Here is a 27,128-nt window from a genome sequence, read left to right on the forward strand (position 1 = left end):
ATATTGATATTTGCGATTTTCGAAAGTCATTTACAATTTGATGTCACAAATTACAGACCTTTTCATTGCCGTGATTAAGTAGCATATATTTGAGCAAGTGATGCTCACTTCTTTGTACAATAATGTTATATAATTCCGATTTACAACATGGCTTTGTGAAGCATTGTTCTACTCAAACAAATTTTGCGTCATGTGTTGACATTTTTGCTTCATCATTTAACATGAAAAAGCAGGTCAACAGTGTGTTTACTGATTTTCCAAAGGGTTTTGATTCTGTTAATCATAGGTTTCTTGTGTACACCTTCAACACCATGATCTTAGTCCCTGCGGACGAAGTTAGGGGGACTTATGGATTTGCCTCCATCCGTCCGTCCGTCCGTCCGTCAACGCAGATATCTCAGACAAGCCTTGCCCAATTCCTTTCAGACTTGGTACGAGGATTATACACCATGACGTACATATGGACATTCATAACTTTTGATGTTGCTTGCATAATTAGTGCTTATCAGCATAACTAATGATTTTTGGACAATTTTACTGAAGCGACTTATTTCGAGCAACCCTTTTAGGCAACTCACATTATAGATGAAAGTCTGCTATGAAATTGTTATAATCTTACGGTCGAAAGGAAGTTCCAAACTTCAATCTTAGGTCAACCAGATTCTTCTATTCAAAGCCAGGACCAGCTCGAACATATGAAATCTCTCATATTCTCGACAATAATAACTGACCTCTATCAGGTTGTGAGTCATCGAAGTGGCCCATTCATCACGCTACCGGTAGTTATTTATGTCATCCTAGCTATCTTCACATGAAATCCACGAACTCGAATAAATTTCAAAAATTGACAAGAGACTCTAGTTACTCGATATACATACAAGTGCATGCCTATCTGTATCAAGTCCCATCGAAACAATGTAACAGTTACACGACACCATCATGCATGTAAGTGTTTTAGTGTTTTTACTATTTACCGTTGAACTAACACAATCAACCGCGCATACTAACACTGAAACATGTACATTTAATCCCATTTCTATAAAAGCACATTGCTGATAATTACGCCAACGTAAGATGGAATAGCTGACTGCATAATAACATAACATAATTTCTGAAATTTGATATCTCTCGATTTACTTACAAATAGTGAGTTGACTTTGATTTATGAAAAAAAAACAATAGACTATAAAGTAACACCACAAGCTGGTTTATGCGGCATAAAATACTGCTGGCAGAGAGCTATCAAACATTGACATTTCAGATGCATACCTATGCAAGCGTGTAAGTTGGGATGTGAAGGAGACTGGATACATTACACAGTCACGGAAACAAAGCAACCATTCAAAGACGTAATGCTTCGTATTTTCTTCACGTTTACCTGCTCAGATACAAAGTTATATTAGATGCAAAAGATGTGATGCATTTGTAAATAGCTGTGCACAGAGGCCACGCTGTTGCTGAACAACTACGTACTATACTGTCATTGAATTAATTCTGTGGAAATTCCTTTTGTACTCCATCACATAGGAACATCTGAAATGAGAGTCGGCTTTACTTTTATTCTCCTTAATGAGGAGTCATCTGGTAAAACAAGAGAGCTTTCTTTCACTGACATCTGCTGGGGTCAAAGTGACTTCACTGCTTCCCCGTTCCTTCGCTAATTGTGTCTGTTGTGTCCTCATTTTAATTAGTTTAGTTTATTGTACATACATACACACAGACAGACAGACATACAGCTCTCTTGTTGTACAAGATGACTCCTCATTAAGGAGAATAAAAGGAAAGCCGACTCTCATTCCAGATGTTCCTATGAGTACAAAAGTCCGTCCGTCCGTCTGTGTAACTATTTTAGTTAATTGTATTTTATGTTTCTCTATCGTTTCTTTTGATCGGTCGTTAGCGCGCTTGTTTTTCTGCGTAATTTATTCAGTCTTTCCGACGATCCATTACTCACAAAATGACGTAAAAAGATTACATCCGAAACGTCAGTTTTATATTACACTGCTGACAGAAAATTTAACTATAGTTTTTCATTATCCTGTAAATTCATTTTAACAGCGCTAGCGCACTGCCTCTTCTGTGTTGTTTATGTAAGCTGTCGAGAATAGTAAGAGTCAATATCACGGTCTCTGTATGTATGTATGTATGTATGTATGTATGTATGTATGTATGTATGTATGTATGTATGTATGTATGTATGTATGTATGTATGTATGTACGCACGCACGCACGCACGCATGCATGCACGCATGCATGTATGTATGTATGTATGTATGTATGTATGTGTATGTATGTACATGACTCAGTCTGCATCTATGCACAATCGTGTGTATTTGACGGAAACGTACTATAAACTGTGTGAAACGAGTCGAAAACTGTGTGAAACGAGTCTCTTCAATAAAGGGAGCGCTACTAGGTACTAGGTTTACCTACGATAACCTGACAGGAATACACTCGCTCACAAAAGGACTGAATCATTGCAATATTATATAGTTCATAAGTAACATGAATAATTATATATTTGGTGTGTGTCGCTGTACTCTAAACTATCTCATCGAATGACGGCGCCCACTTTCTACTTTGCTGTTTTTTGAACGGTTGCATTGAAACTAAAAGCGTTTCCTTGCAAACAGTACTCTTAAACTGGTCGATTTTTCACAATATACTTCTTAAGAGAGCCGGCCATTTCACGCATCTAGAACTCTTACTGAATAATAAATAATGAGCGCTTCCATCATAATATTGATATTTTCGATTTTCAAAAAAGTCATTCAAAATTTGATGTCACAAATTATAGACCTGTTTCATTGCCTTGATTAATTAGCACATTTTTGAGAAAGTGATGCTTAATTCTTTTTACAATAATGATATATAATTCCGATTCATAACAACCATGGGTTTGTTAAGTATTGTTCTACTCAAACAAATCATGTGTCATATGTTGACTTTGCTGCTTCATCATTTAACAGGAAAAAGGAGGTCGACAGTGTGTTTATTGTTTTTCCAAAGGGTTTGATTCTGTTAATCATGTGTTTCTTGTAGGACGAAGTTAGGGGGACTTATGCATTGGCCTCCATGGGTTCATCCGTCTGTCTTAGACAAGCCTGGGTCAATTGCTTTCATACTTAGTACAAGGATAGTACACTATGACATACATAAACACATTCATAGCTTTTAATGTGGTATGCATAATTAGTATTTATTTTCATAGTTAGTAATTTTGAAAAAGAGCTGTATTTCTGGAGAGACTTCACAAAAATTCAAAAGATATTGGCCACACAAAGTTCTAATAGCACACAAAGACTTTTGTCAGTATTGTGTCAATTAATTGGTAATTTTCATATTTGATAAACTTTCATAATTAGCGGCTATTTCCAGGAATACTGCATCAAGTTTAATGAAACATGGCACAGATCCTGTTCTCACAATATTGTAATAGCATGCACAAACATTTAGCACTTTCATGCCAATTGGTTACTGATTTTCATATTTAATGACTTTTCATCATAAAGGTGATAATATGTGTAGAATTACTGCAGAAAATTTTATGAAACCTGGTACAGATGTTTACCTCTCAATGCTGTAATAGCGTGCAAAGACCTTCAGTAGTACCATGCCATTAACTACTAATTAGTATATTTAGGCTGCATTCACATCCATCTCTGGAGGGAGAGGGGGCGGGAAATTCAAAAAAGTTCTTAAATTTTTTTCAAATACCCTCTAACAAACTCGCAATGTGTTCAAGTCCTCTCCCCTGACTTGCTATAAGTTTGAAGTTCCCCCACCCCTTTGAAGGAAAGCAAATGTGGCTGGTATGGTGCTTCGTCCAAAAATATCAAATCACAATACATGTGAGACTCTTGGGCAAATTATTAACATTTTTCCCATAAAAACTAGTCACATCTCTACATTTATATGTGTGATAATTCATGTAAATGTATTTTGCTTGAAGTGGCAAGTAAAAAGGTGCATGTGTGTACAAATAATTTGATTTTTGGATTTCATCGATAATAATGAGTCACTATAAAATCCAAAAAATTGATTTTTGGATTTTATCGATAATGTTGATTGTGTGATATTTCCAGATATACTGCACCAAATTTGATGAATCTTGTTACGGATGTTGATCTAACAATGCTGCAATAGCGTGCAAAGACAAGTAGTAATATCATGCAGGGCTGTCAATGTTTTTCAGAATAGAAGGGTACAAGTGAAAGAACAGGAGGGAACAGCCTTGTACGGAGCGAAGCGGAGCAAGGCGTGCGGCAAGCGCACGCGGGGGAGGCCAGGAGGGGGTGTCCCCCTCCTGAAGCTGAAGCTTTCCTAATTATTCATCTTCAATTGGTGGCCTGCGGTGGCACTTTTGAGGGCAATTTACTGTCAAGTTTATTATAACTGAAGTATCAAAAGTAACATGAAATTGAATCTTGTGAAATAAATTATGAAAGACAAACAGAAGTATTCAGAGTTTATATGTTTATTGATACACCAGGTTATTATTATTTGCATATAAATTCTGTTGAATTACAACCTGCTTAATAAAGATCATAATCTGAACCATAATCAGAATCACTGAAGTACTCATCCAAGCCCAAGGCTTGTAGGGCAGTACCAGCTGACAATACCTCAATATCTCAGGCTGATGAAACAGTAGCTTCAGAAAGTACATCTGCAAAAACTATTTCTTCAGATGTAGCTTTAGAAACAACACCTGCAGAAACTATTTCTTAAGAAACAACATCTGCAGAAAGTAATTCAAAAATTGTAATACGTTCCCATTCAAAAACAGCTAATCGTATAATTAGAATTTTAAAAAATCTTGTCCCCACTGCAAAACTGATGTCATAACGTCACGACAAAAAATTCCAATTTACATCTGGTTGATGCTGCTGTAATTTTATTTGTCTGTTTCAAGACCTCTCCTCAGAGTTACCGGCTATGAATTTCCAGTGTGAAAATTTACAAATGTAATGGGGTAAATACGAGACCATTACCAGAGACAATTTGAGTAGACGCTACGTCATACAAACGATTACATACTCAAGTTTACATCCGCTAATGAAATTGCGTGGCTTCGTTGTCCGTCGGCCTCTCAATCGACAAGATTGAGAATATGCTGATTTGTTTACGTAGTAAATCCTTGCGCGTGAAAGTATACAATCAAATCTTTTCTCCTGATGACTATCTATTCTGATATCCTTCACAGTAGTCCGAGTTTTGTCGAAACCCACGCTGGCCAAGTGGGTAGGCTCACTTCGCTTCATGCATGATATATCCATATTCAAAACATGGTTTACCGCCGTACGTGCAAGATACCGCGAAAGTATATAGTCAAACCTAGCCAAAGTTTGTGATTGCCCTAAACATTAAAAAATGTTGGTCTTGGTAAATGATTTGAAGGATCGGAATACCGATATTTGCTTTTGAGGAAAGATTTCGGATGTCTGAAAATATTTATCGAACTTCAATACTCGGGCCTTCGAAACAACCACAGTACACACAGCATGTACTACCGTAAGAATACATTTCATAGAACGGCGGCATGGTGCAAACAAATTCAGTGGTAGTCAAACTCACTAAAATTATGTCAATCCCCACAAAGTTTTTTTTTGCGTTGAGTAAACGATTCTTACTCATTGTAAAGAGTGTTCACGATCTGCAAACGGGAAAACAAATCAAAAATTCCAGTCGCTAAATACACGTAATGCTATGGCACTTTGCTCAGACGCGGCGTGAAATCTACATTGCATGCTATACCATTGATGGATTGAAACCCCGATCACTGAATTCCTCAGGAAATAAAATGATTTACAAATATTGACATTACTTTTATATCCAGAGCTAGTGTGAGCCTCTCGAGGGTCTTTTTTGGACCCATAAATCAAACGAGGCTGTCGACTTTCGTAGCCATATCGATCGTGTACGTCCGAAAACCAATCAGAACACGCAAAGCTTTTGACAGTACCGATTGAAACCAATCAGAACACGCAAAGCTTTTTGACAGTACCGATTGAAACCAATCAGAAATCGGCTACCAACGAGCCTTAGGGGCTGCGCCTCTGTAGCACAGCGCGGCCAACGGTAGAATTGGGAAAGCATGACGTGTGTAAAGATTATAGCAGCCTTGAATAGGGAAAACAGGCGGCGGCAAGACCTGTGTCAGACGGCGATTTGCCCCCGGTGACCGGCTATAATTGACAGCCCTGATCATGTTAGTTGATTGCTAATTTACACAGATGTTAATCTCACAATGGTTTAATAGAATGCTATGACATTTAGCACCATCCTGTCGATTAATTAATACTTTACTAATTTAATGATATTAGCAACATCCTGCCGATTACTTACTAATTGACTTATTTAATGACCTTCCTTAATTGCGGAGACAGTCCAGATTGGCTTTACGTTTTATGGTACATGTACGTGCATGGACCAACCCCTTTGTTTTCTGTAGTAATGTTGGGTTTCTAAACAAGCAAAGAATGTTTGTAAATAGAGATCTATGTCCTGAATGTGTGCACTTAATCTGGTGACACTTGCTGCAGATGTTCACCATACAAAGATTTAACAGTCGAGGAACGTAAATTAGCAGTATCAACGGCTAATTATAGTAAGCGTCCTGTGTGATCACAGGGGGCATATGTTAGTATCTGGCGTTCTGACTATCTATGTCAAGAATACTCAGACATGCTGGACCAGTATCTTGCAGATTAGTTGAATCAACAAAGTATCTGAGTAAGGGGAAATATATTTTTGGCTGTTTCATAGACTTTCAGAAAGCCTTTGATTCAATTTGGCATGTGGGGCTTCTACACAAACTAATTAAGTATGGTATCACAGGGAAATTTTATAACATCATTAAGTCAATTTATTTAAATTCGAAGGGTTGCATTAGGGTGAAAGAGGGACTCGCTGAACAGTTTCCCATGGAGAGAGGAATAAGGCAAGGTGATGGCTTAAGCCCACTGCTTTTTACCTATACATTAATGACATAAAGATTCGCTTAATTGTGTCACCAATGACCCACCAACTTTATTACGGAGTACTTTATCATGTCTACTTTATGCCGATGACTCACTTCTACTATCTGAGACACCTACGGGCTACAGAATGCTATAAATTCAATAGGACATTATTGTGAAAAATGGCATTTAGGCATAAACATTCTCAAATCAAAAATCATGGTTTTCAACAAATCGGGGAAAATTTTCAACAAATTTAAATTTACTATACATGGTAATGAGTTGGAAAATGTGTCAACATATACTTACCTTGGCATAAAGTTAAACATTACAGGAAAACTAAACAGAGCACAAATTGATTTGAAAAACAGAGCTATGAAGGCATGCTTTAAATTGAGACAGTTACTCTTTGCAGAGTAAAATATTCCAATTAAGGTCCATTTACAAATGTTTGATGCCATGATAAAACCTATTCTGCTATACTGTACAGAAGTATGGACTGCGGACATATGCACAAATGCAAAAACCATACTCACAAACTTAACAAACACAATTGAAAAGTTGCACATTAAATTTTGCAAGCACATACTTAAAGTGAATAATAAAGCATCCAACATAGCATGTTTAATGGAACTGGGCATATATCCTCTAATTGTTTCAAGCATAAGACAAACGGTCAAATATTGGTTAAAAATAAGTAAGAAAGCAGATACAACACTGACTCATGAGGCTTATGATCATGGTTGTCAACTGGACAATGCACATACAGATAATTGGGTGTCAGGAATTAAACAATCGTTGCTGCTCGTAAATATTGGAGATGCCATGAATGTAAAGATAGAAAATGACAAACAGTTTAAAACTAATTTCAATGTAAAAGTTATACAGCTATTTGAAAAATGTGCATTTGAATTGATTCTTGATGATACCAGACAAGGGCACCATAAAATAAACTTCGCACATACAGAGAGTTGAAAAAAGATTTCTCTCTCGAAAGCTACCCTCATGTTATAAAAAACCCAGATCACAGATCAGCCCTGTGCAAGTTACGCATTAGTGCACACATACTACACATAGAAACAGGAAGATATAGAAACCTTGATGTCATAGACAGAGCATGCCCATTTGCCAAAACAAACAAGTAGAAGATAGGATAGGATAGGATAGGATAGGATAGGATAAATAATTTATATAGCGCCTAGTATCCATCAGCAAGTTCACTGGCGCTTTAAATTTACACTAGGTCACAGGTAAGCTCTCTTAAAGAAATGAGTCTTAAGCAGAGATCTGAAAGTGCGAATGTCCGGGGCTGATCGAAGAGGAGCTGGCAGTTTGTTCCATAGAATTGATGAGGAATAGGAGGAGGATCTGTCACCGTATGATTTTAACGAGTTCGTGGAACTTTAAGTGTGGTTTGTAGACTTGATCGGAGAGATCTGCTAGGGGTGTTGACTTCAATGAGTTCGGCCAGGTATGAAGGAGCAATACATTTTCTTTTTCATTGCAAAGGATACACAGACATTAGACATGATTTTTTCAGTAAACTCAACATTTGTAAAAACGCATTCAGAGGCACACAAGACCTTGTAAGCATCTTTTCAAGGACAGATAAAGCATCACTATGTGAATTGGGAAGATACATACATACATGTTTTAAACTCAGACAAGACAAAATGAAAAGACAAAGTAAACTATGTATGAACCTTTAATATGTTGACCTCATGTATAGATATTTATATTTATATATATATATTATATATACTCTTTCATTGTTGTTTTTGCAAAACCTTTATTGTACTTTATGATCAAGATCCCAACTGGGATACGATTTCAATAAAGGCTTACTTTACTTTACATTTCTAGAGCCAGTACAAGACAAACCTAATCCTGTTCAGCTTGGTAAAATGACATAACCCTTTGCCGAGTTGTAATAGATATTCATGTTCCTGACAGGATTTCATCTGGTGTCCAGTTTAGCGCTGTGTTCAATGCTTTGATTGAGTTTGACTGTGTCCCATACATGATGGTGAGTATGTGTGTGAGTGCTTCATGAACTCTATATACAGATACAGGAGGGGTCTCAAAACTGGTAACAACTTAGCACGGTTATTGAACCATTCTTAAAGGCCTGTGCCGGCGTCAGTTTGTCTCGCAGGGAAATCTACTTATAAGATTACAATTTCAATGGATAACAAAAGGCTATAACACTACCGTGAGCGCGGACATTTTTTTTTAACACAGCGCGGCGCTTTTAGCACAGCGCGGACATTTTTTTTTAACACAGCGCGGCGCTTTTAGCACAGCGCGGCGCTTGTTGTTTTCGTCCACCGTACTACCAATGCTTCACAAGATTTTCTCATTAATTCAAATGTCCACTGCTGAAATTTATGAACTGGTTTATTGCCTTTCAGACTCCCTCATTATCAAGCTGATTTAAATAGAGTGGCAACTTGATGTTAACCTTGCAATATATTAGGGACGGACCATTAGATCTTGGGAGGGGGTGGTCAAAAACAGAAAAAAAAATTTCAGAGCAGAAGTAAGGAAAAAAAAATCTTCAAACTAGTTTGCAAAATAAAAAAAATAAATAGAAGACAATGCGTAAAAAAATCTGCAAAAGTCTTTAAAATCTTGAATTGTTTTAGATTTTACCGACAGGAAGCAACTTTCTGTATATTTTAGTACATCCTCCAGGCACATTTTTAATTTTAATTTATACATTTAGAGTGACTGTATCCCTTATACTGGAAGTTGTGATTATCTTATCTTTTCAGGACTTTTGTATTCTGATCACTTGAAAATTATAAAATTATAGAGCCTGTTTTCTACTTCTTTCCTGCGTACAAACCAAGCAGGTACACTAGGTAAAACATTGAAACTATGGTATTGTTGTCAAGACAGAAAGTTGTATTTGCCTTTTAAGATCAAGGTAAACAGATGCAGGCCACATCAGGTTCATTTTTTTCACAGCATTTTATTGCAATGATGAATGCAAGAATGGGTGAACAAGTAGAAACATGTCAATAATGATAAAACAATATATCAAGTCATTATGTATTATTTTGCTTTTAAAAAGGCATTTTCAATTCTTTTTTCTCAAAAAACAGCCTCAAAAAACAACAGCAAAACATTTTTTAACATTCAACAATGCACTACGTAGAATGCCATCTATCCAACAAATCCCAACACAAAGACACACAAAAGGGTTGAACTTTGAAAGTTTCTCGATAGCAAATACTGAATAAATCTGCATGAATAATCGTTTGTGTGTAACAAATGCTGAATGACAATCATCTGAAGAATTTTTCCACCACAAAAAAAGAGCATGATTTAAACAAATCTTAAGCAAATTTCAAAGAAATTGGACAAGCCCTTTCAAAGAATACAGATTTTTTGACCATGAATGGCACAAATTGCCCTGAAAAGACAAATATTGAAATTTCACCACATCTATACACATCCAATCAATTTGGACATGCTGCTACAGAGAAATAGATGTTTTGATCAAAAAAGGGCAACAATTGCTCTAAATACACAATATGCAAATTTCACTATATTTTGCAAACAGCTTCTCAGCTTGTCAAAATCAAGTGTAAATCATGAGATATGCATGATGTTTGGTGGGTGAATGTAGGCATTTCACCATGCAGTAGAAAGGGAAGCAAGGAAACCACAATAGTCCATTTTCAAAACTATAGGAAGCTACTGAGGAGCAAGAAGACCATGTTTCAGAGGAAGATGTGTAATCTGAAAAAAATGCTCCCCAAGTGCCACCAAATAACACCATTTTAATCTCTGTTTTTCAAAAGCTCCAACGGTAGGAAGGGGGACATCCCCTCCTGACCTCCCCCCCCCCCCGAAAAATACTCCCCAAGTGCCACCAAATAACACCATTTTAATCTCTATTTTTCAAAGCTCCAACGGCAGGAAGGGGGACACCCCCTCCTGACCTGCCCCGCAAAAATACTCCACAACTGCCACCAAATAACACCATTTTAATCTCTATTTTTCAAAAGCTCCGACGGCAGGAGGGGGGCACCCCCCTGATCTCCCCCGCAAAAATACTCCCCAAGTGCCACCAAATAACACCATTTTAATCTCTATTTTTCAAAAGCTCCGACAGCAGGAGGGGATACCCCCTCCTGACCCCCCCCCCCCCTGTGACCGCTTGTGCGGCCGCTTGTGGTGCTCTGCACCACATCTTTTCCCTCTTTATCTTCAGACAGCGACGAACTACAAAAAAAATTATAAATCTGAAAATTTACTCTGAAAAAAAAAAATGTGCACAGCTAATCTCAATTGGAAAAAAAAATTTAGAAATTTACAATAGTAAAAAAAAATTTTCACAATTGCATTGTGACCATCCCCCCCTCCCAAGGTCTAATGGTCCATCCCTTAGGTCAAACCAGGAGTACGTGTATAGTCTGGATGCCTGACCCACTTTTATCGCTGGCTTCGCTGATAACGAAAATAGGGTCAAGTATGGGATATTGTAACCATGGCTATTATTTGTCAATACTACAAATGCAGTGATTTGGTTGAATTTACATGTATTTCCAACTTAGAGCTACCGTCGAAGTTTGATTTCGTATGCCAATGGAGTCATTCCCAAGCATCCTATGTCGACATTGAATGAAAAACGAAAAATCATTTATTTTTGAGTAATTGGCCTTACGTGTATTTCAATACGCGATTGCACCCATGTGAGTTTGTATGTACAGTGATCACGCGATGTCTTGGGCGTACTGAGTCTGAAGAACACATCACACCCTTTTTATTCCGGAGGAGACTGTACTTGTTTGACTTCATGCGCAAGTCGCCTTATCATGTTACTGAACCAACTTATTTCGATCATCCTTTAAGGCAACACAGTATGGGGGCCCGTTCTGGTCAAAATTATGTTTTATTAATTTTAGTATGTTAGAATTAATTTTATGTAGACTGGAATTAATTGACTAGCACCTCGAATTAATTATTGTATGTTTCTTTTAATTAATTTTTCAATGCTTTAATTAATTTTGTGTAGTCATGCAGAATTAATTTTATGTGTTCCAATTAATTATTTCTGCTTATCTTTGCTGTAATTAATTTTATGTAGTCTAGAATTAATTTTGCTAACATTTAAAATTATTTATATGTCTTTTTATGTGCCGGAATTAATTTTACGTAGTCTAGATTTAATATATTAATTCCTTCAATTAAGTTTGGATTCAAAATATTTTTCACGTGCTGCGAACGTTCACCCTTTCTATCGGGCTTTGCCAATCATCGAGTGTACTGTAGTGCAGTGTGTACCCTAAGCGTACGCAGCATTCGAAAATGAAATCTGCCGAACAGATATCTACGAATATGAAAACCAATGAAGAACTTAACAATGACCATCAGGAATTTCCACATTTCAATCGCAGGTCAATCAGATTCTCTATTCACAATCAAGACCATCTCTAAAATATGAAACCTCTCATGTTCTCGACAATAATAACTGACCATTATCGGGTTGTGAGTCATCGAATGGCCCAATCATCACGCTACCGGTCACATTTATTTATGTCATCCTAGCTATATTCACATGAAAACTCGAATAAATTTCAATAATTGAAAAAAAGAAACCCTTGTTACTCGATAAAAATACAAGTGCGCATGCCTGTCTGCATCAAGTCCCATTGAAACAATGTTACAGTTACACGATACCATCATGCATTTAGGTGTTCTGTGGATTTACTATTTACTGCTGAACTAACCCGCGCACACTAACACTGATACAAGTATAGTGAATCCGATTTCTATAAAAGCAGAAGTCGTTGCTTATTATAATTGCGTCAATGTAAGATGATCTGACTGCATTTTCCCCTGACGGATTACTTGCGCCCAATATCACTTATAAACACGGATACGTAGACAGGATAAAAGGGTCACACTTTAAAGGTGAAACGCCCATGTTGCAAAATCACAGAAATACAGTTGATGGTCTATAAAACAGTTATGTTCATTTCTTTTTTCGTTTAGCGCGCGATTATGAAATATGGCAAAAGAAAAATGCAATGTGGGCGTGTCCCCCAAGCCTCTCCAGTCGACTTTTTTCGGCTTTCCGAAGTTTGCCCGACGCCGTATCTCATAACGGGAAGTAAGTATTTTACACCTCCGTAAGCTCCCCACGAGGGGTATCTTCTAGGGTTTCCGCTTACATGATCAATACAATGTCCACCATCACTATGGGAAGACGTTGTTCTTTTGGTGGCTGTGACAGCGGCAATAATGTGAACGGCTCAACTGTACACTTTTTCAAGTTCCCGTCAAGTGTTGAGTAGCTGACCACTTAAGATTACCACCCTTTTACTGCAACGTATACTTTAACTATAGTCCCTTGTTTAATCGATGTCAGGAGGACTTACTAGTAAGAATAAGGGGCCGTGGATAATGAAAACGCGCGAACGGTAAACGTAACTAATTGCGTTCGGCCTCAAACCCTCCCGCCTCTAAACGAAATTTGGCGGCACGAAAATCCAACCGAGCCTCATTCTGTATCAGCATACCTACAATCGGCAATTACGTCGCTATGAAATCACGGATACGCCCTCTCTAAAATCGATCTTTGTTCAGCGTCAACTCGCCAATGACGCAACCAATAGAATGAAATAAATTGAGACAGTGTATCTAAAATGATTGTTGCGTTATCTTACACGTGCACTGAACTACATTTATGTAAAAAAAATACTGGTGTAGCGCCGGTGCCGCACTAGCCTGGTATACTGGCGCAAAACAATATAGCGATATTTTGCAATATATAAATCAAAAGAATAATGGCGTAGCGCCAGTGTCGCACTGGCCTGGTACTCGCCAAACAATAAAGCGCGATATTTTGCGTTACATAACCAGATATGAACTGAAGGTGCGAACGTGTTTTACAACAGCTTCATTAATAGTAGTTCGCTTCGCAGAATGTTTGATATCCAGTAAACAGACTCAACATTACTCAACAGAACAACTTGACCTACTAATGTGACCCCTGAATGGAAGAAATGACTTTGAGTTTGACAAAATTCGAAAATTGGTTATCAAGCATTGAAATTGACTTCTGATGGCTTGACTTGTATTGACATTTATCAGACGCTACTGGGCGCATGAAATAACACATTATGACATGAATTACTGCATATTTTTTTACTGTTATGAAGTTGTGTAAAACAATTGTACCTTTAACCTGTCTCATATTAAAGTGACTGACAAACAACGAGCAAGGAGATGTTACGCAACATTTGCACATCTCAGGATAATCACTAACCAAAACACAAGAACAAAGACAGACATTCTGACAGCAGTTCAATTGAGCACACGACGCGGAGTAGAAGACAGACTTCTGATAAGACTAGCCGTGTATACGGTGTACTGCCAGAGTAAGCATCTCTGACGAGGATTTATTGTACTATGTTTTTCAATATTTCTGTCAATAAAGCAAATTCATACCAATATAATCGACGCTTGTGTGAGGCGGTAATAAGAACACTCAGATATCTGTTATAACATTATATGTAGCAGGTTTCATCAACTTTCGCACAGTACTCGCAGAGTTAAATCACTAATTTCAAAACGTCATTGAATATGTAAATAAGCTAATTATTAACTTGACACGCCAAATGCTTCTCAGTACAATTAAATATGTACAGATCGATATCTGAAGCGAGTACAAATGTAATGCTGTAATTTTTTAGTAATATCTCTAATTACAAAGTTCATTAAATATGCAAATGAACCCATAATTAACTCCACACATCTAAATGCTTATACAACAATGATATATCTATCAGATCAGTGTCTGCAGCAGATTTCATCACATTTGGTGCAGTTATTTCGGAGTTATATGAAAAATTACATAACTTCATAAAATATGCAAATGAGCTATTTTGTTAACTTGACACTGCCAAATGCTTGTCAGTACAATTAGATATTTATCAGATCAATAACTGTACCAGATTACACTGACTTGGGTGCCGTAATTTCAGAGTTATATACCTAATTACAAATTTCATCAAATATGCAAATGAACCCTTAAAGGGCCTATGACATGAAAATTAAAACGTTTTTTGACCCATTTGAGCTGTAGCACAATCCATCTATTATCGTCTTGTCAAATTTCCTTGCCATTTGTGCATTGCTTGTGCATTAAATTCGCATTTTAAGATGCAGTATCGGCGAGCATTTTTTACTGCTTCCGCAATAATGCTGCCGCCATGTTGTTACGTCATCAAAGGTACGCAGTTCACCCGCAGGCTGGGGTACCGCCATACACAGCAATGGCGTTTGCTCCAACCTGATGCAGATTTCGATCGTGTCAGCGAGCAGAGCGTTGGCATGAGTGACTTTTCCAATGGAGAAAAAAATAGGCGACAGTAATAACTTCGAAGTAGATATTAGGAATTGATAGCAAATTACGCGGTATAAGCCTACCACATACGAGAGAAAGTAGCTATGTACGCTGAGTAAAATTTCATTCGAAGCTGTTTGCTCAGCCATTATTATGGAAATCCGGTTACGACATGCGACATGCGACCTGCGACTTCAAAACTGCGACCTGCGTCCTGCGAGTTTGAAACATGCGACCTGCGACTTCGGCATTTAGACCTAGGTGTAACCTGCGACTTCACAACAGCGACCTGCGTCCTGCGTGTTTGTTAAACTGCGACCTGCGACTTCACAACTGCGATGTAAATAGTAATAAAGGGAAAGTGGCCGCACATCAGCCATCTCGTCTTGTATGTGCTTTGGTGTGTTTAGTGTCTGAGTTGTGCTTTGGCTGTTTGTCAGGTATAGTGTGAAAATTAACAAACGAGTCGTTAATTTTAAAATAAGCCATGGCGAGACGTGGGCGTAGTCGAGTGTGTCTTAGACAACCGTGATCCTTTGACCCCACGTTTCGAAACCAGTTCGGTCTCTTCCTCAGTCGCCTATGTATATCTCTTTCTTATTTTTATACATTGTGTCTATGATGTTGATCTCTTGCTTTTCTAGCCGGGAAACTAGAATATTACAGCGCTTGTCTTTTTAGTGTGGAGTTTCAGGGTTTGGCACACACGGGTTTCTTGACTGTAACGTACAAGTTGTTGTACATCGACACACAAACATCAAAGGATGTGTCGATTGCCGCACGTTCTCTTATCATGCAGAATGTTACGGAGCTATAACACTGTAGCAGAACTTTTACCTAAGAGTGACAGTAATCTTTCCCGATACAGGCGTATGATTGGTTCAAACCTTCGGAGTCTCGGTCAAACACACCGGAAGACTATTCCATTTAACATCAAGGGATGTGATTTGCACTAAAGGGCGTGATTTTTACCGGGAATATTAAATAAATGCAAAAATTGAAGCTATTTGTTATGAAATTGACTAAACATTTATTTGTATTGTACCCTGAAGGGTAACACTCACTCAGTGTAGCCAGGTTTGACTTCCATATCGGAAACCACCTGTGTATTCAGTGTTCATCAAACTTGCACATGAAAACTTGTTCCCGCCAAACTTTGCTCTCTGAGAGCAGCGGCGCAGATAGGCAGGCACAGATTGAACTCATTGCAATAAACAAGCATGAGACTAGCATTTCAGTCTAGTACCAAGTCCAAGTCCAATACAGGGGAAAACGCAGACAATTTTACACAACCCTTTTGGACTCGTACCACGAGTCCTAATTAGCAGACGTTTGCATGGATGTGGCTAAGAAGTTTGTGCACTGGCATCTCTGCTACACGAATAAAGTGCGCCGCGTACCGGAGTTCAAATCCAAACCGTGCGGGTAAATTTGACATATGTGTTTGGTTATTTTTCATCGGGAGGGGGGGGGGGGGGGTCATCAATTTTTTCGTCTGACAAAGGGGGGGTCATCTTTTTTCACGAAAAATGCAGGGGGTCTATATTTTTTTAAACACCGGCGACAAGATTTTGCCGGCCCCTAAGGCCGTAAAAACTGAACGGTCCCTAACGGAGGGCTTCTCAGATTTGATGGCTTCTATGAACTCAACTTCAACGTCCAGGAACACTCTCTGTCGACCACGGCGATAGTTTCTAGGGGATTTACTGAACGGTCTTGCAAAAATGTACCCAAATCTTCTTTTAATACGGTCGTTGCTGCCAATCGCAATTTCTTCGCTGTTTGTACATATGATCCACGAGGTACAAAACCAGTCGCCTTATCACCACCTATCTCCTCTATTTCGTGAACTACTTATTGCCGGAGATCACTGCTGGTTGCCTTTCCACGGTGTAGGTTCTTCCCCGTGTATTTTGCATTATTTCGATAGATTACTCCAAGGCGATAGCTATACGAAGATACGACGATCAAACGTGGGTCTTTTTCTGTTCAGACCGACAGTTGTGACCGTTAGGGACTGGTCAGTTTCTTCAGCCTGGGGGGGGGGGGCGGTGGATTCATGGGGGGGTCACCCTGTTTTTGACTTTGGTGATGGGGGGGGTCACCCTGTTTTTGAAATGCCCAATAGGGGGGTCAGTGAGTTTTTGAATTTTGACACAGGCTCATCATTGCCTAAAATGCTAGTGTCAGCCACAAATTTCATTATTCAGTTGTATTTTTCGGCGCGCCCTTCGGGCGCGTAACTTTAATAATCAGTCATATTTTTCAGTACACCCAACTTTAACATATCAAGCATACATACAACAGAGATATCTGTATGTTCAATATTTTTCAGCGTGCTCTTCAAGCTCATTACTTTAATATATATCAGACATTTTTCAGCATGCCGTTCAGGTGCATAACTTTAATATACAAGGCATATATATCAGAGATATCAGGATGTTTCATATTTTTCGGCGCGCCCTTCGGGCGCCATACTTTAATAAAATCAGAGATATCTTGATGTTTGCTAAGTGAAAGTGTACCATTATGAAATCTGCATTTCATATGAAAAGGATGACAAAATTCCTGATACTTTTCTGTTCTCTCTATGAGAATTCAGTATGAGAAAGCAACATGCACAAATATTTCACAATATATATTTGATACAGTGACTTATTTTAGAGATAGAAAAATGACAAGATATCTTTCCTTCTCATTGATGCAATTATTTTCCTTTGTGTCACAGGTTTTCTGTAGAAAGATGCTTTTTTATGAACAAAATAACAGTTAAAAAGGCAGTTTTTGTCATTATTAGCTGTGCTTTTATGGTTTCAATGTTACAAGAAAAGGTCCTCTCAGACACTGTACACATCAGATTTGGCTAAAAAAGCTCTCTATGGCTCCTCAGGAGATTTAATTGGATGGTTGGCAAGTCTTTACACCCATCAAAGTTTTTGATTCACTGCTTTTTCCTCTTTGATATTAATGATTGACATCCATTTCTGTACAACAGTTCAGGACATCTGGTTAAGCATAGAAAGTGTGAAATACATTCAAAGCTCATTCAAAATAAAGCTCATTCAAAATGTACTGTATTCAAACTTTAAGATTGACACTTTGAATTCCTATCTTACAACTGACATGTCAACAATTTCATTAAAACATAGAATGACTATTTAAAATATAAATATATGTAAAATGTAAAATGTAAAATATAATATATATATATATATATATATATATATATATATATATATATATATATATATATATATATATATATATATATATATATAATTTTTGTCCACCTTTTGCTTTACCTATGTCGCGCGCCGGGGGGGGGGGTCACCTTGTTTTCGAAATTTGGAATAGGGGGGGTCACCCTGTTTTCAAAATTTGGCATAGGGGGGGTCAGCCACTTTTTGACGTCGGCAAAAAATAATCCACCGGCCCCCCCCCCCAGGCCGAAGAAACTGACCAGTCCCTTAAAACAACTCGCTTAAATTTGCATGCAACAACACTGCACTGTGCGGCATTCTCTGAGGAAGACAGAAATGAAAACGTGTCGTCTGTCTTGGATAAAATGTTGCATTTCCGTCTGGTATTTCTTTGTGTCGAACTGTAAACCTTGGCTGTGCCAAACAAAAAATCCGTGTGTGCCAAATCCTGAAACTCCACACTAAAATGACAAGCGCTGTATGTTTGGATCGTTTTGTGTATATTTGTTTCTTGCCTTATTGTTCCAAATGCCGTGGACTTTGGCCTGTACCAGTATATCGCTAATCATTTCTTTTGTGTGCGATGATCGGTTGTTGTGGAAATATTCCATTCAGGCTATAGTGTTTCGTCCTTGTCTATGTGTTCCCAGTTTTCGCACATTGCTGTCTTTATAGCTTGTGTTCTTATATATATTGTTGCTATAGTTTTCGTTGTGAAGACTAGTGTTTTCTTTGTTTCTTCGTTTGTTCGCTTGTGTTCTAGTTGCGTAATTCGTGCGGCGAACTGTGTTTGCGATGTGACTGGACATTTCCTGTTGTTTTAGCCACGTTCGATTAATCTTGCATTAAGGCTGGGTGGGGTGCATGGTCATCAAATCGAAGTACAACAACCAACCGGTGATTAGTTGAGCATCGTCCCTTTGAAACCGGACTTTGAAAGCAGCCGAACAACACGTAGGCCAATGTCATCGAAGCTCATCTCTTTCCTAAATGACACCACCTATCACTGATATTACTTGTGACTGCTTTCCATACTCTCAGTAAACACCAAATACCTAAAATCATGGATCAGGTAGTGATCTCGCAGGTCGCAGTTTCAAACTCGCAGGTGGCAGCTAGGTCAGAGCACCCAGAAGTCGCAGGTTGCAGTTTGAAAAACACGCAGGACGCAGGTCGCAGTTTTGAAGTCGCAGGTCGCATGTCGTGACCGGATTTCCATACATTCTAGATCTCTATAAAGGAAGATTTTTCGTGACTTTTTCCTTTTGTGCCATTAATTTGTGCAAAATATTCAATATGTTTGGTATTTTACCGCGCTAGGCAAATTCCTCACCATGTGCACCGGATCGTCGAAAGTATTTTCCTCAATCACTCCCTTTTCACTGAAGCATGCGTGTGGAGATCATACATGAGACTGACAGTACAATGCAACGCCTGTACGTTAGCCCAAAGCACGGTCCCTCCACAAAAGGGAGGGGCCGTGCCCAAAGCATTGAAACAGTGGCGTGACACACGATGAAGGATGGCGGACAAGATAGATTTGTCTTCGCGTTGCTACTGGTTTGAAAATAAATATTTGTGAAGTCTTGGGCCGTTATTTTGTTGGTTTCCATAACTAGCAGTGGTCTTTGGTATTGAGATATCGACTTGTTCAAGTAAATCATAATGAGGGGACAGTTTCGTGAGTGACGGACAGACGTGGCTGAGGGGTGTACACCCGGAGTGTACAATCACACGATCAACATTACTGCTTGTTCGAAAATCAACATTTTAGAGATTGGGACTATTAATTTGTATGTTTTTATAAAGAGTAGCTGTCTGTTTACAGAGATTAGTAGGCTAATTTTCTGACGGGCATCGATAGGAGCCGACAGCGACGGGCAGTGTGAAATTATATTGACCAGTGCTTCACCCTCTGTTTTGGCTTCAACAACTTGGACTCAGACGAGTGTCGACCTTTTCTTATTCTATTTATAATATGCAAATATGGTTGTCACTACTTCCAGTGGCCGGGGAATAAAGTTTGTTATATTTTTTATCAATAACAATATCTTTAATCAAAACAGTCGCTCTCATAAATAAAGCCAAATAAAATGTGTACGATTACGCTGTTGTAAGTCATTCTCAAAGTGGACAGTTTGCGCTTCAGCCAGTGTGCTATGATAACCCCATGGACGTACACATACAATTGTCTGTTCATGGCTAGATGACCTTGGGCCATGTTTGAAGTGTTATCTGGTTATCACAGATTTTTCTGCCTCTACAGTATTTGTTTTGATTGGCCCTTTCTTTTGCTGGATGTCAAGACATAACCACGTACCATCAGTTTAAACAAGGATATGCCTGATATTAAATGCACATGGATGCGGGGCCGTGCCCTTGCCTCGTTTTGTCTCATTTTTAATTGGCCATTGGTATTTGATGCCTATCAAAACTTAATCACGTGCTATCAGGATAAACAAATTGTGTGAACTTGTAATGAGATAAACAAGGCTGGCCATCAGTACAGTCACAACATGATTTGCTTGAGCGATGATTTAGAACAGTCTGTCTAGACTGTTTTAGGAATAAGAAATGCATATGAAATTATGTGCAACTGTAGATTTATTTGGATTATCTTCTGGGCTTTTGAACATTTAATTTACCTTCTTGAATCATGAGCTACAACCTAAGGCGAGACTAAATTAGTGGAAACTCAATGAGATTTTTTCAACGGTAATGAAGACTGAGCAAATGTTATAGTGTCCGTGCCGTGCACATGGTTTATGTTACTCTGCCCTACATAAAACAACTATGGTGCACTCGTGGCGTTAGACTGCACTTCCGTGCTCTCTCTCTCTCTCTCTCTCTCTCTCTCTCTCTCTCTCTCTCTCTCTCTCTCTCTCTCAAGAAAAAACTAAGCTGAGGAAAACGCAGAGAAGGTGGCGGAGATGCAAGTCGTAATGGAAACGTACCATAGACATTGGAGGGGATTCTTGTTTAATGGGATGGGACGACATTACCGTCAGGCATAGAGAAAGATAGATAGAGTGGCAACGGGTATTGTTTAAGGCGTGAAGCGGTTACGTAACCCATCCATGTTCGCCTCGCCTCAGGTTGCTCTCGCCTCTCTTTTCCAAAGAGTGCCGACCATGAATCCTTCGGTAGTTTTCGGATTTTCGCCAATTGTTAAGCGAAAGTATGTTCGGCAAAGTTTGTGTTGTTGTTGTCGTGTGGTGCTGAGCAGAATTGACGTGCTGGCGAAAACGGGAGTGTTTTGAGCTTCAGGAAAACGAGTTTTACCGTTTTAAAAATTCCTCTCATATTTTTATGAATATATAATGAGTGTGTTTGAACCAAATTTGAAAGTTTTTTTTATCGATACTGTCTGGTTTTACTCAATGGTTTACGGTCAGTCGTACCCTCTTTCACACGTGCGTCAAGGAAGGACATGTTTATGAAACTGCTGCCGTGTTATGTTTTGATTGGCGTGAAGCAGTGTTTCTGGCCTGAGAGCTCACAAAGTAACTATGGTTGCTACGCGACTGGCAGTACGATGCCATCTCGTCGTATTTTTCGCATAATCTCGTGTAATCATCAACCACAAACAAAGCTTCCAAAAAGTTTAACACCTTTGGAGCTTATTTTAATATGAAAAGCCAATAGTCTACCGAGACGACCATGGAACAAAAGGCATGCAAGTGTTGCCACTCTGTCTATGTTACTCTGTGAGTCAGGCGACTGTCTTTCCCATGCATGGTTCCTTTTATTTATTTTAAAAAATGAGTTTATGATAAGGTAGTACCGATAGTTCCCTTTATGGAGGATGTTTTGGCCCTTACATAATATGTAGTATCGCAACTATCGACTGGAGATATGCGCGCATCGTAACCGTCGGATACTAGCCAAATAAAAACGGCGCACACACTTGACAATTTTTCATTAGCTGTCGATTTTCTTCTTTGTCCCGGGGTATCCACTGAAACAGATTGAACAAATATAAGCTTACTGAGCACGGCATTCGGCCTCAGTGAACTAGTATGTCGCACTTTGAATCCCAGTTGAATCCCAGATCTGGCACAGATTCGAAGGAAGCGGACACATGATCACTGCATGCACAACACCAATCTGCCGGTACGGTACTTGGCATCATTCTGTATGCACTTTTCGATCAAATTTTAAATAATCCTGGGTCTTTGGAAACTTAAGTAACAAAACACCATCACCAGGAATTTTCAGCACCCTAACGCAATATAGAAGTTTGGCATGGGTAATATTTTTATACAAGATAGTCTTCCGAATTCTATGGACTTCTACGTATCTCGGTTTAGGCTTCACCGTACTGCGTACCTTTGATTGCGTCATTTCCGTAATTGCGAGATCGCCCAAAGAGCACTTCCGGTTTTTTGCGGGATTGCTGTGATTGGGTAAAAAAGTGGTTATGTTATGGTTAACGATACGGTTTTCAGCAATAACGAATTTATTTCAAGTATTATTTATACTTAAGGCAGCTAATGCAATGAAGATAGTTTGGCCATGTCATAGGCCCTTTAATTAACTTGACACTACTAAGTGCTTTACACCACAGTTAGTTGTCAGTCAGATCAGTATCTGCAGCAGAATTCATCAAATTTTGGTGCAGTTATATCTGAGTTATATGACTAATTATACAACATCATAAACTATGCAAATGAGCTGTTTATTAACTTGACACTGCCCAATGCTTCTAAGTATAATTAGATATATATCAGATCAATATTTGTTGCACGTATCATCAAGTTTGGTGCAGGAATTTTAGAGTTATGTCACTAATAACAACAGTTCATTAAATATGAAAATGAGCAGATAATTGACATGACACTCACAGTATCATTATAATGTTCTGAGAAAAGTTTCATGAAATTTGGTGCAGTATTTCTTGATATATGTCTATACTGTCATTACCGTCTCCATAGGGAAACCATTGTACGGAAAAAAATGATATAATATGCAAGCCACACTAACCAAAATCTAATCAGTTCTTGAAAGTAGCATATGGTACCTGTGTACCAAATCTGACTTGAATCTGTTCAGGCGTTTTTGAGTTATCGTGTAAACAGACAGACAGACACATACACACACACACGGACAGACAGACAGACATCGCTATGACATTAGCCTACGTGTGAACACGTGAGCTAAAAACATAGCGAAATGTGGCGATAGAAAAACATGTAGTGCGATTTTAAATCATAGGACGCTGAGAGGATGTGCGTGTATAGGCAAAGGGGAAATATCCGTACACGGATACAGAAATAAAGGCATGAGATGAACTGGTGTTTGGGTCAAGTAGGGGGTAGTTTATTTCAAATACAAAGACTGAGGTGTGTCAGTACCCTCCCCTGGCGGCTGGTTAACTGTATGCCATGATAAAGACAGAAAGGGGAGGGGCACTGATACATTACTAATAATTAACTAATTCTACAACTACTTTCATTAATCTACAACTACTGAAACTAGACTAAGTTCCCCTACAAATGAAAAATACGTAAATCAGCGAGTACATAAAAGGCAGGAATTCAAGCTAGCCCGCTTATGCAGACATAAAAATAGCAAAATTCAAATACATGACTAAATGGAAGTCATAACAACAATAGTAATAAAATACAAAGGCTCTGAATATACTTCACATAGAAAAGCCAACTGTGAAGTGTAAAAGATCAAATAAAATACAGTGTAAGTTCGTGGAAAAATACCAAGTACAAAAAGTGGGTGTGGTGGGTGGGAATAAAAAGCAGCTAGCTCAGGCAGTGGCAGCAAGCGAATAGTATTAATTTGAAAATTCCCTCCACACGATAACTCTGTTTATCTACGCAAGTGATGTTGGGTAATCCGCAATGAGTAAATGTGATAGGCCAGAGATTAGGGGATTACCCATGTAGCTACGCTTCCCCTGATTTAAACCTCATTAATATGTTAATGTCACCTTAAATCATAGGACGCTGAGAGGATGTGCGTGTATAGGCAAAGGGGGAAAATATCCGTACACGGATACAGAAATAAAGGCATGAGATGAACTGGTGTTTGGGTCAAGTAGGGGGTAGTTTATTTCAAATACAAAGACTGAGGTGTGTCAGTACCCTCCCCTGGCGGCTGGTTAACTGTATGCCATGATAAAGACAGAAAGGGGAGGGGCACTGATACATTACTAATAATTAACTAATTCTACAACTACTTTCATTAATCTACAACTACTGAAACTAGACTAAGTTCCCCAAAGACCCAAACACCGTAGATGTAGGGAGAAGTTAAGTAACAGGGAGTTTGGTAGCAAACCGCAGAGAGGAGTCAACCCGGAGGGGTAGAGTAGGGTGTAAATAACGTTGATAGGCCTCACTTTTCCAGTCACCTAGGAGCTTAATAAGCTCCTGAGGAAGCCCACAATGCAGAGCCCAAGAAGCCCCTCCACGGCGGAAGCTGTGAGAAGAATAGTGTGTTGCATCTGGAACCAAAGAAGTTAAAAGGGCAGACAGTGTTTTGAGAAGAAGGGAGCTGACATTGGAAATTTGGACGGGTGGTTAGGCAAAGGGAAGGCTGGACCACCTGGTTCACCTGGGGAGCACATAAAGGCAGAAAGGATAGCTGCAACAGGGCAAAGAGGGTGAGATGGCATGAATGGGAAGGGTATTACAAATTTCCTATCTTTGGTCTGGATAGTTTTAGACCAGCGGATAACTAGCCCTAGTCCCCAAGGAAAAGAGAGAAAGTCTGCTTTTGTTATCTGACGGGATGGATCAAACTGCAGACCCGAAGGGGGAAGGATGTTGGAACGGCGCAAGAGACCAAAGAAAAGTACTAAACAGATTGCCCAGAAAATGCAATCTTCAGCACGAGTAAAGTTGAGTTGAGATCGTATACCGAGCAGTAATGAAGGGGTAATGGGGAGTTTTTGTTGTACCGCCGTGCCTTTACAGCGAGCGATACCTTTTAAGAGTGAAGCCAGTACCCAGTTGCCTTCCAGTGGGTTAGGGTGGCCGCACTCTACATGTAATAGACGGACAATATTAAGATATTGTTTAACCGAGGATGTCACCTTTGCGCACGGTAATCAAATAAAGCCAAACCCTCTCCCTCCTAAATGCAAAAGTTGCGTATACCGTGCGCGTGTTTTAATTATCCACGGCCCCTAAGTATGCAAAGTATGATCTTCGGTATGGAAGGACAGGCATGTCCCTATTGCCGAGAATCTATACGAAACGCAAATGTGCGTGAAATTTTGCCGGTCCATGGATGACCTTCAAAGTCAAGAATTTCTTTGTGAAAAGTGTTTCATTGCAGCAAGACTAATTCTCTCTTCAAAATGATCAGAGACAGAATATTGTAAAACAATTAAGCCATCCAGTTTAACTTTGACTGTAGCGTCATCAGGGTCGATAAGCTCGGAGGAAAGTTGTTAAAACGACAATATAATCTCGAGAAGTATACACCCGAGCAAAAGTATCATGGCATAACTTAGTATACGGCTTCCGTCAGGCTTGGTAAATTCTCTGACACCTTCTAGAACAAGGCTTGTAATATGTAATATGGTGTGTCTCACCTGATATTGCCAATCCACCTGGGATAGCAATGTAGTTGGTTGCTCGGAAGGGATGTGAATTGCGGGCATAGAGTCTTTGGGTCCAGCCTCTAAAAGCAATACGCTCGTATTTGTATCTTCGGACAGGCGATTAGCAAGAACACATCCCGCGCTACCGGCACCAATAATCACAAAATCGTGAGCGTTGGCATGCTTGGTGGAAGCCATGATTTTTGAATCGGTGTGTCCTATTTATTAACAATAACCCGAATCACCTTTCACTCAAAGAAAAATGGACTATTTGATTTGTCTACGCTTATGAATATTAGCCAAGCGCAAGTGACTCCGCCCCTGGTCACAGTGACGACCGAGGTCATAGTACGGCATCGCAGTCGAAAAGTAACCACAGTTACATCTCAGGAAAGGGCAAACGAAGGAAAAGGGGGTAAGAAAGGAGTGATTATACCGAAAATGAAAGGGAAGAGATTTCAAAGGTGTTTGTAATTGCCGACATTACTTCTTGCTAATGTAATACCACTTCGCTCGAAAACGTACGAACTTCAAGCCAACATCAAGTACATGAAACGAATATCGGAATGCGAATGTCCCCACTTTCAGGGAGACTAGGCCGGATGGTGATCTCAAAAGTAACGATCTGGCTATTGACGGTTTTGGTACACCGATTCGTTTGGACAGGGATCAACAGATAAAGGGTAAAGATCATGAAGAAGAAGTGTGTTTTTATGTTAACCACAGACAAACAGACTGGAAACGCATGCATGCCTTTTGTTCCATGGTCGTCTCGGTAGACTATTTAATTGGCATTTCATATTAAAATGAGCTTCAAAGGTGTTGAACTTTTTGGAGGCTTTGTTGTGGTTGATAATTACACGAGATTATGCGAAAAATACGACAAGATGGCATCGTACTGCTAGTCGCGTAGCAACCATAGTTACTTTGTGAGCTCTCAGGCCAGAAATACTGCTTCACGCCAATCAAAACATAACACGCCAGCAGTTTCATAAACATGTATGACTGACCGTAAACCATTGAGTAAAACCAGACAGTAT

General features: G+C 39.1%; 1 protein-coding gene across 1 annotated transcript in view; it reads right to left on the reverse strand.

Annotated features, from left to right (window-relative positions):
• The window catches only part of LOC139119540 (alcohol dehydrogenase [acceptor]-like), a 49,229-nt gene extending 22,943 nt beyond the window's left edge, over positions 1 to 26,286 (reverse strand). The window contains exon 1 of the mRNA XM_070683383.1: positions 26,080 to 26,286. Coding sequence (XP_070539484.1) covers positions 26,080 to 26,286 — 207 coding nt within the window. The remainder of the gene's footprint in view (positions 1 to 26,079) is intronic.
• Between the last annotated feature and the right edge of the window lie 842 nt (positions 26,287 to 27,128).

This window comes from Ptychodera flava, chromosome 20 (assembly GCF_041260155.1).
Source record: "Ptychodera flava strain L36383 chromosome 20, AS_Pfla_20210202, whole genome shotgun sequence".
Classification (NCBI taxonomy): Eukaryota; Metazoa; Hemichordata; class Enteropneusta; family Ptychoderidae; genus Ptychodera; species Ptychodera flava.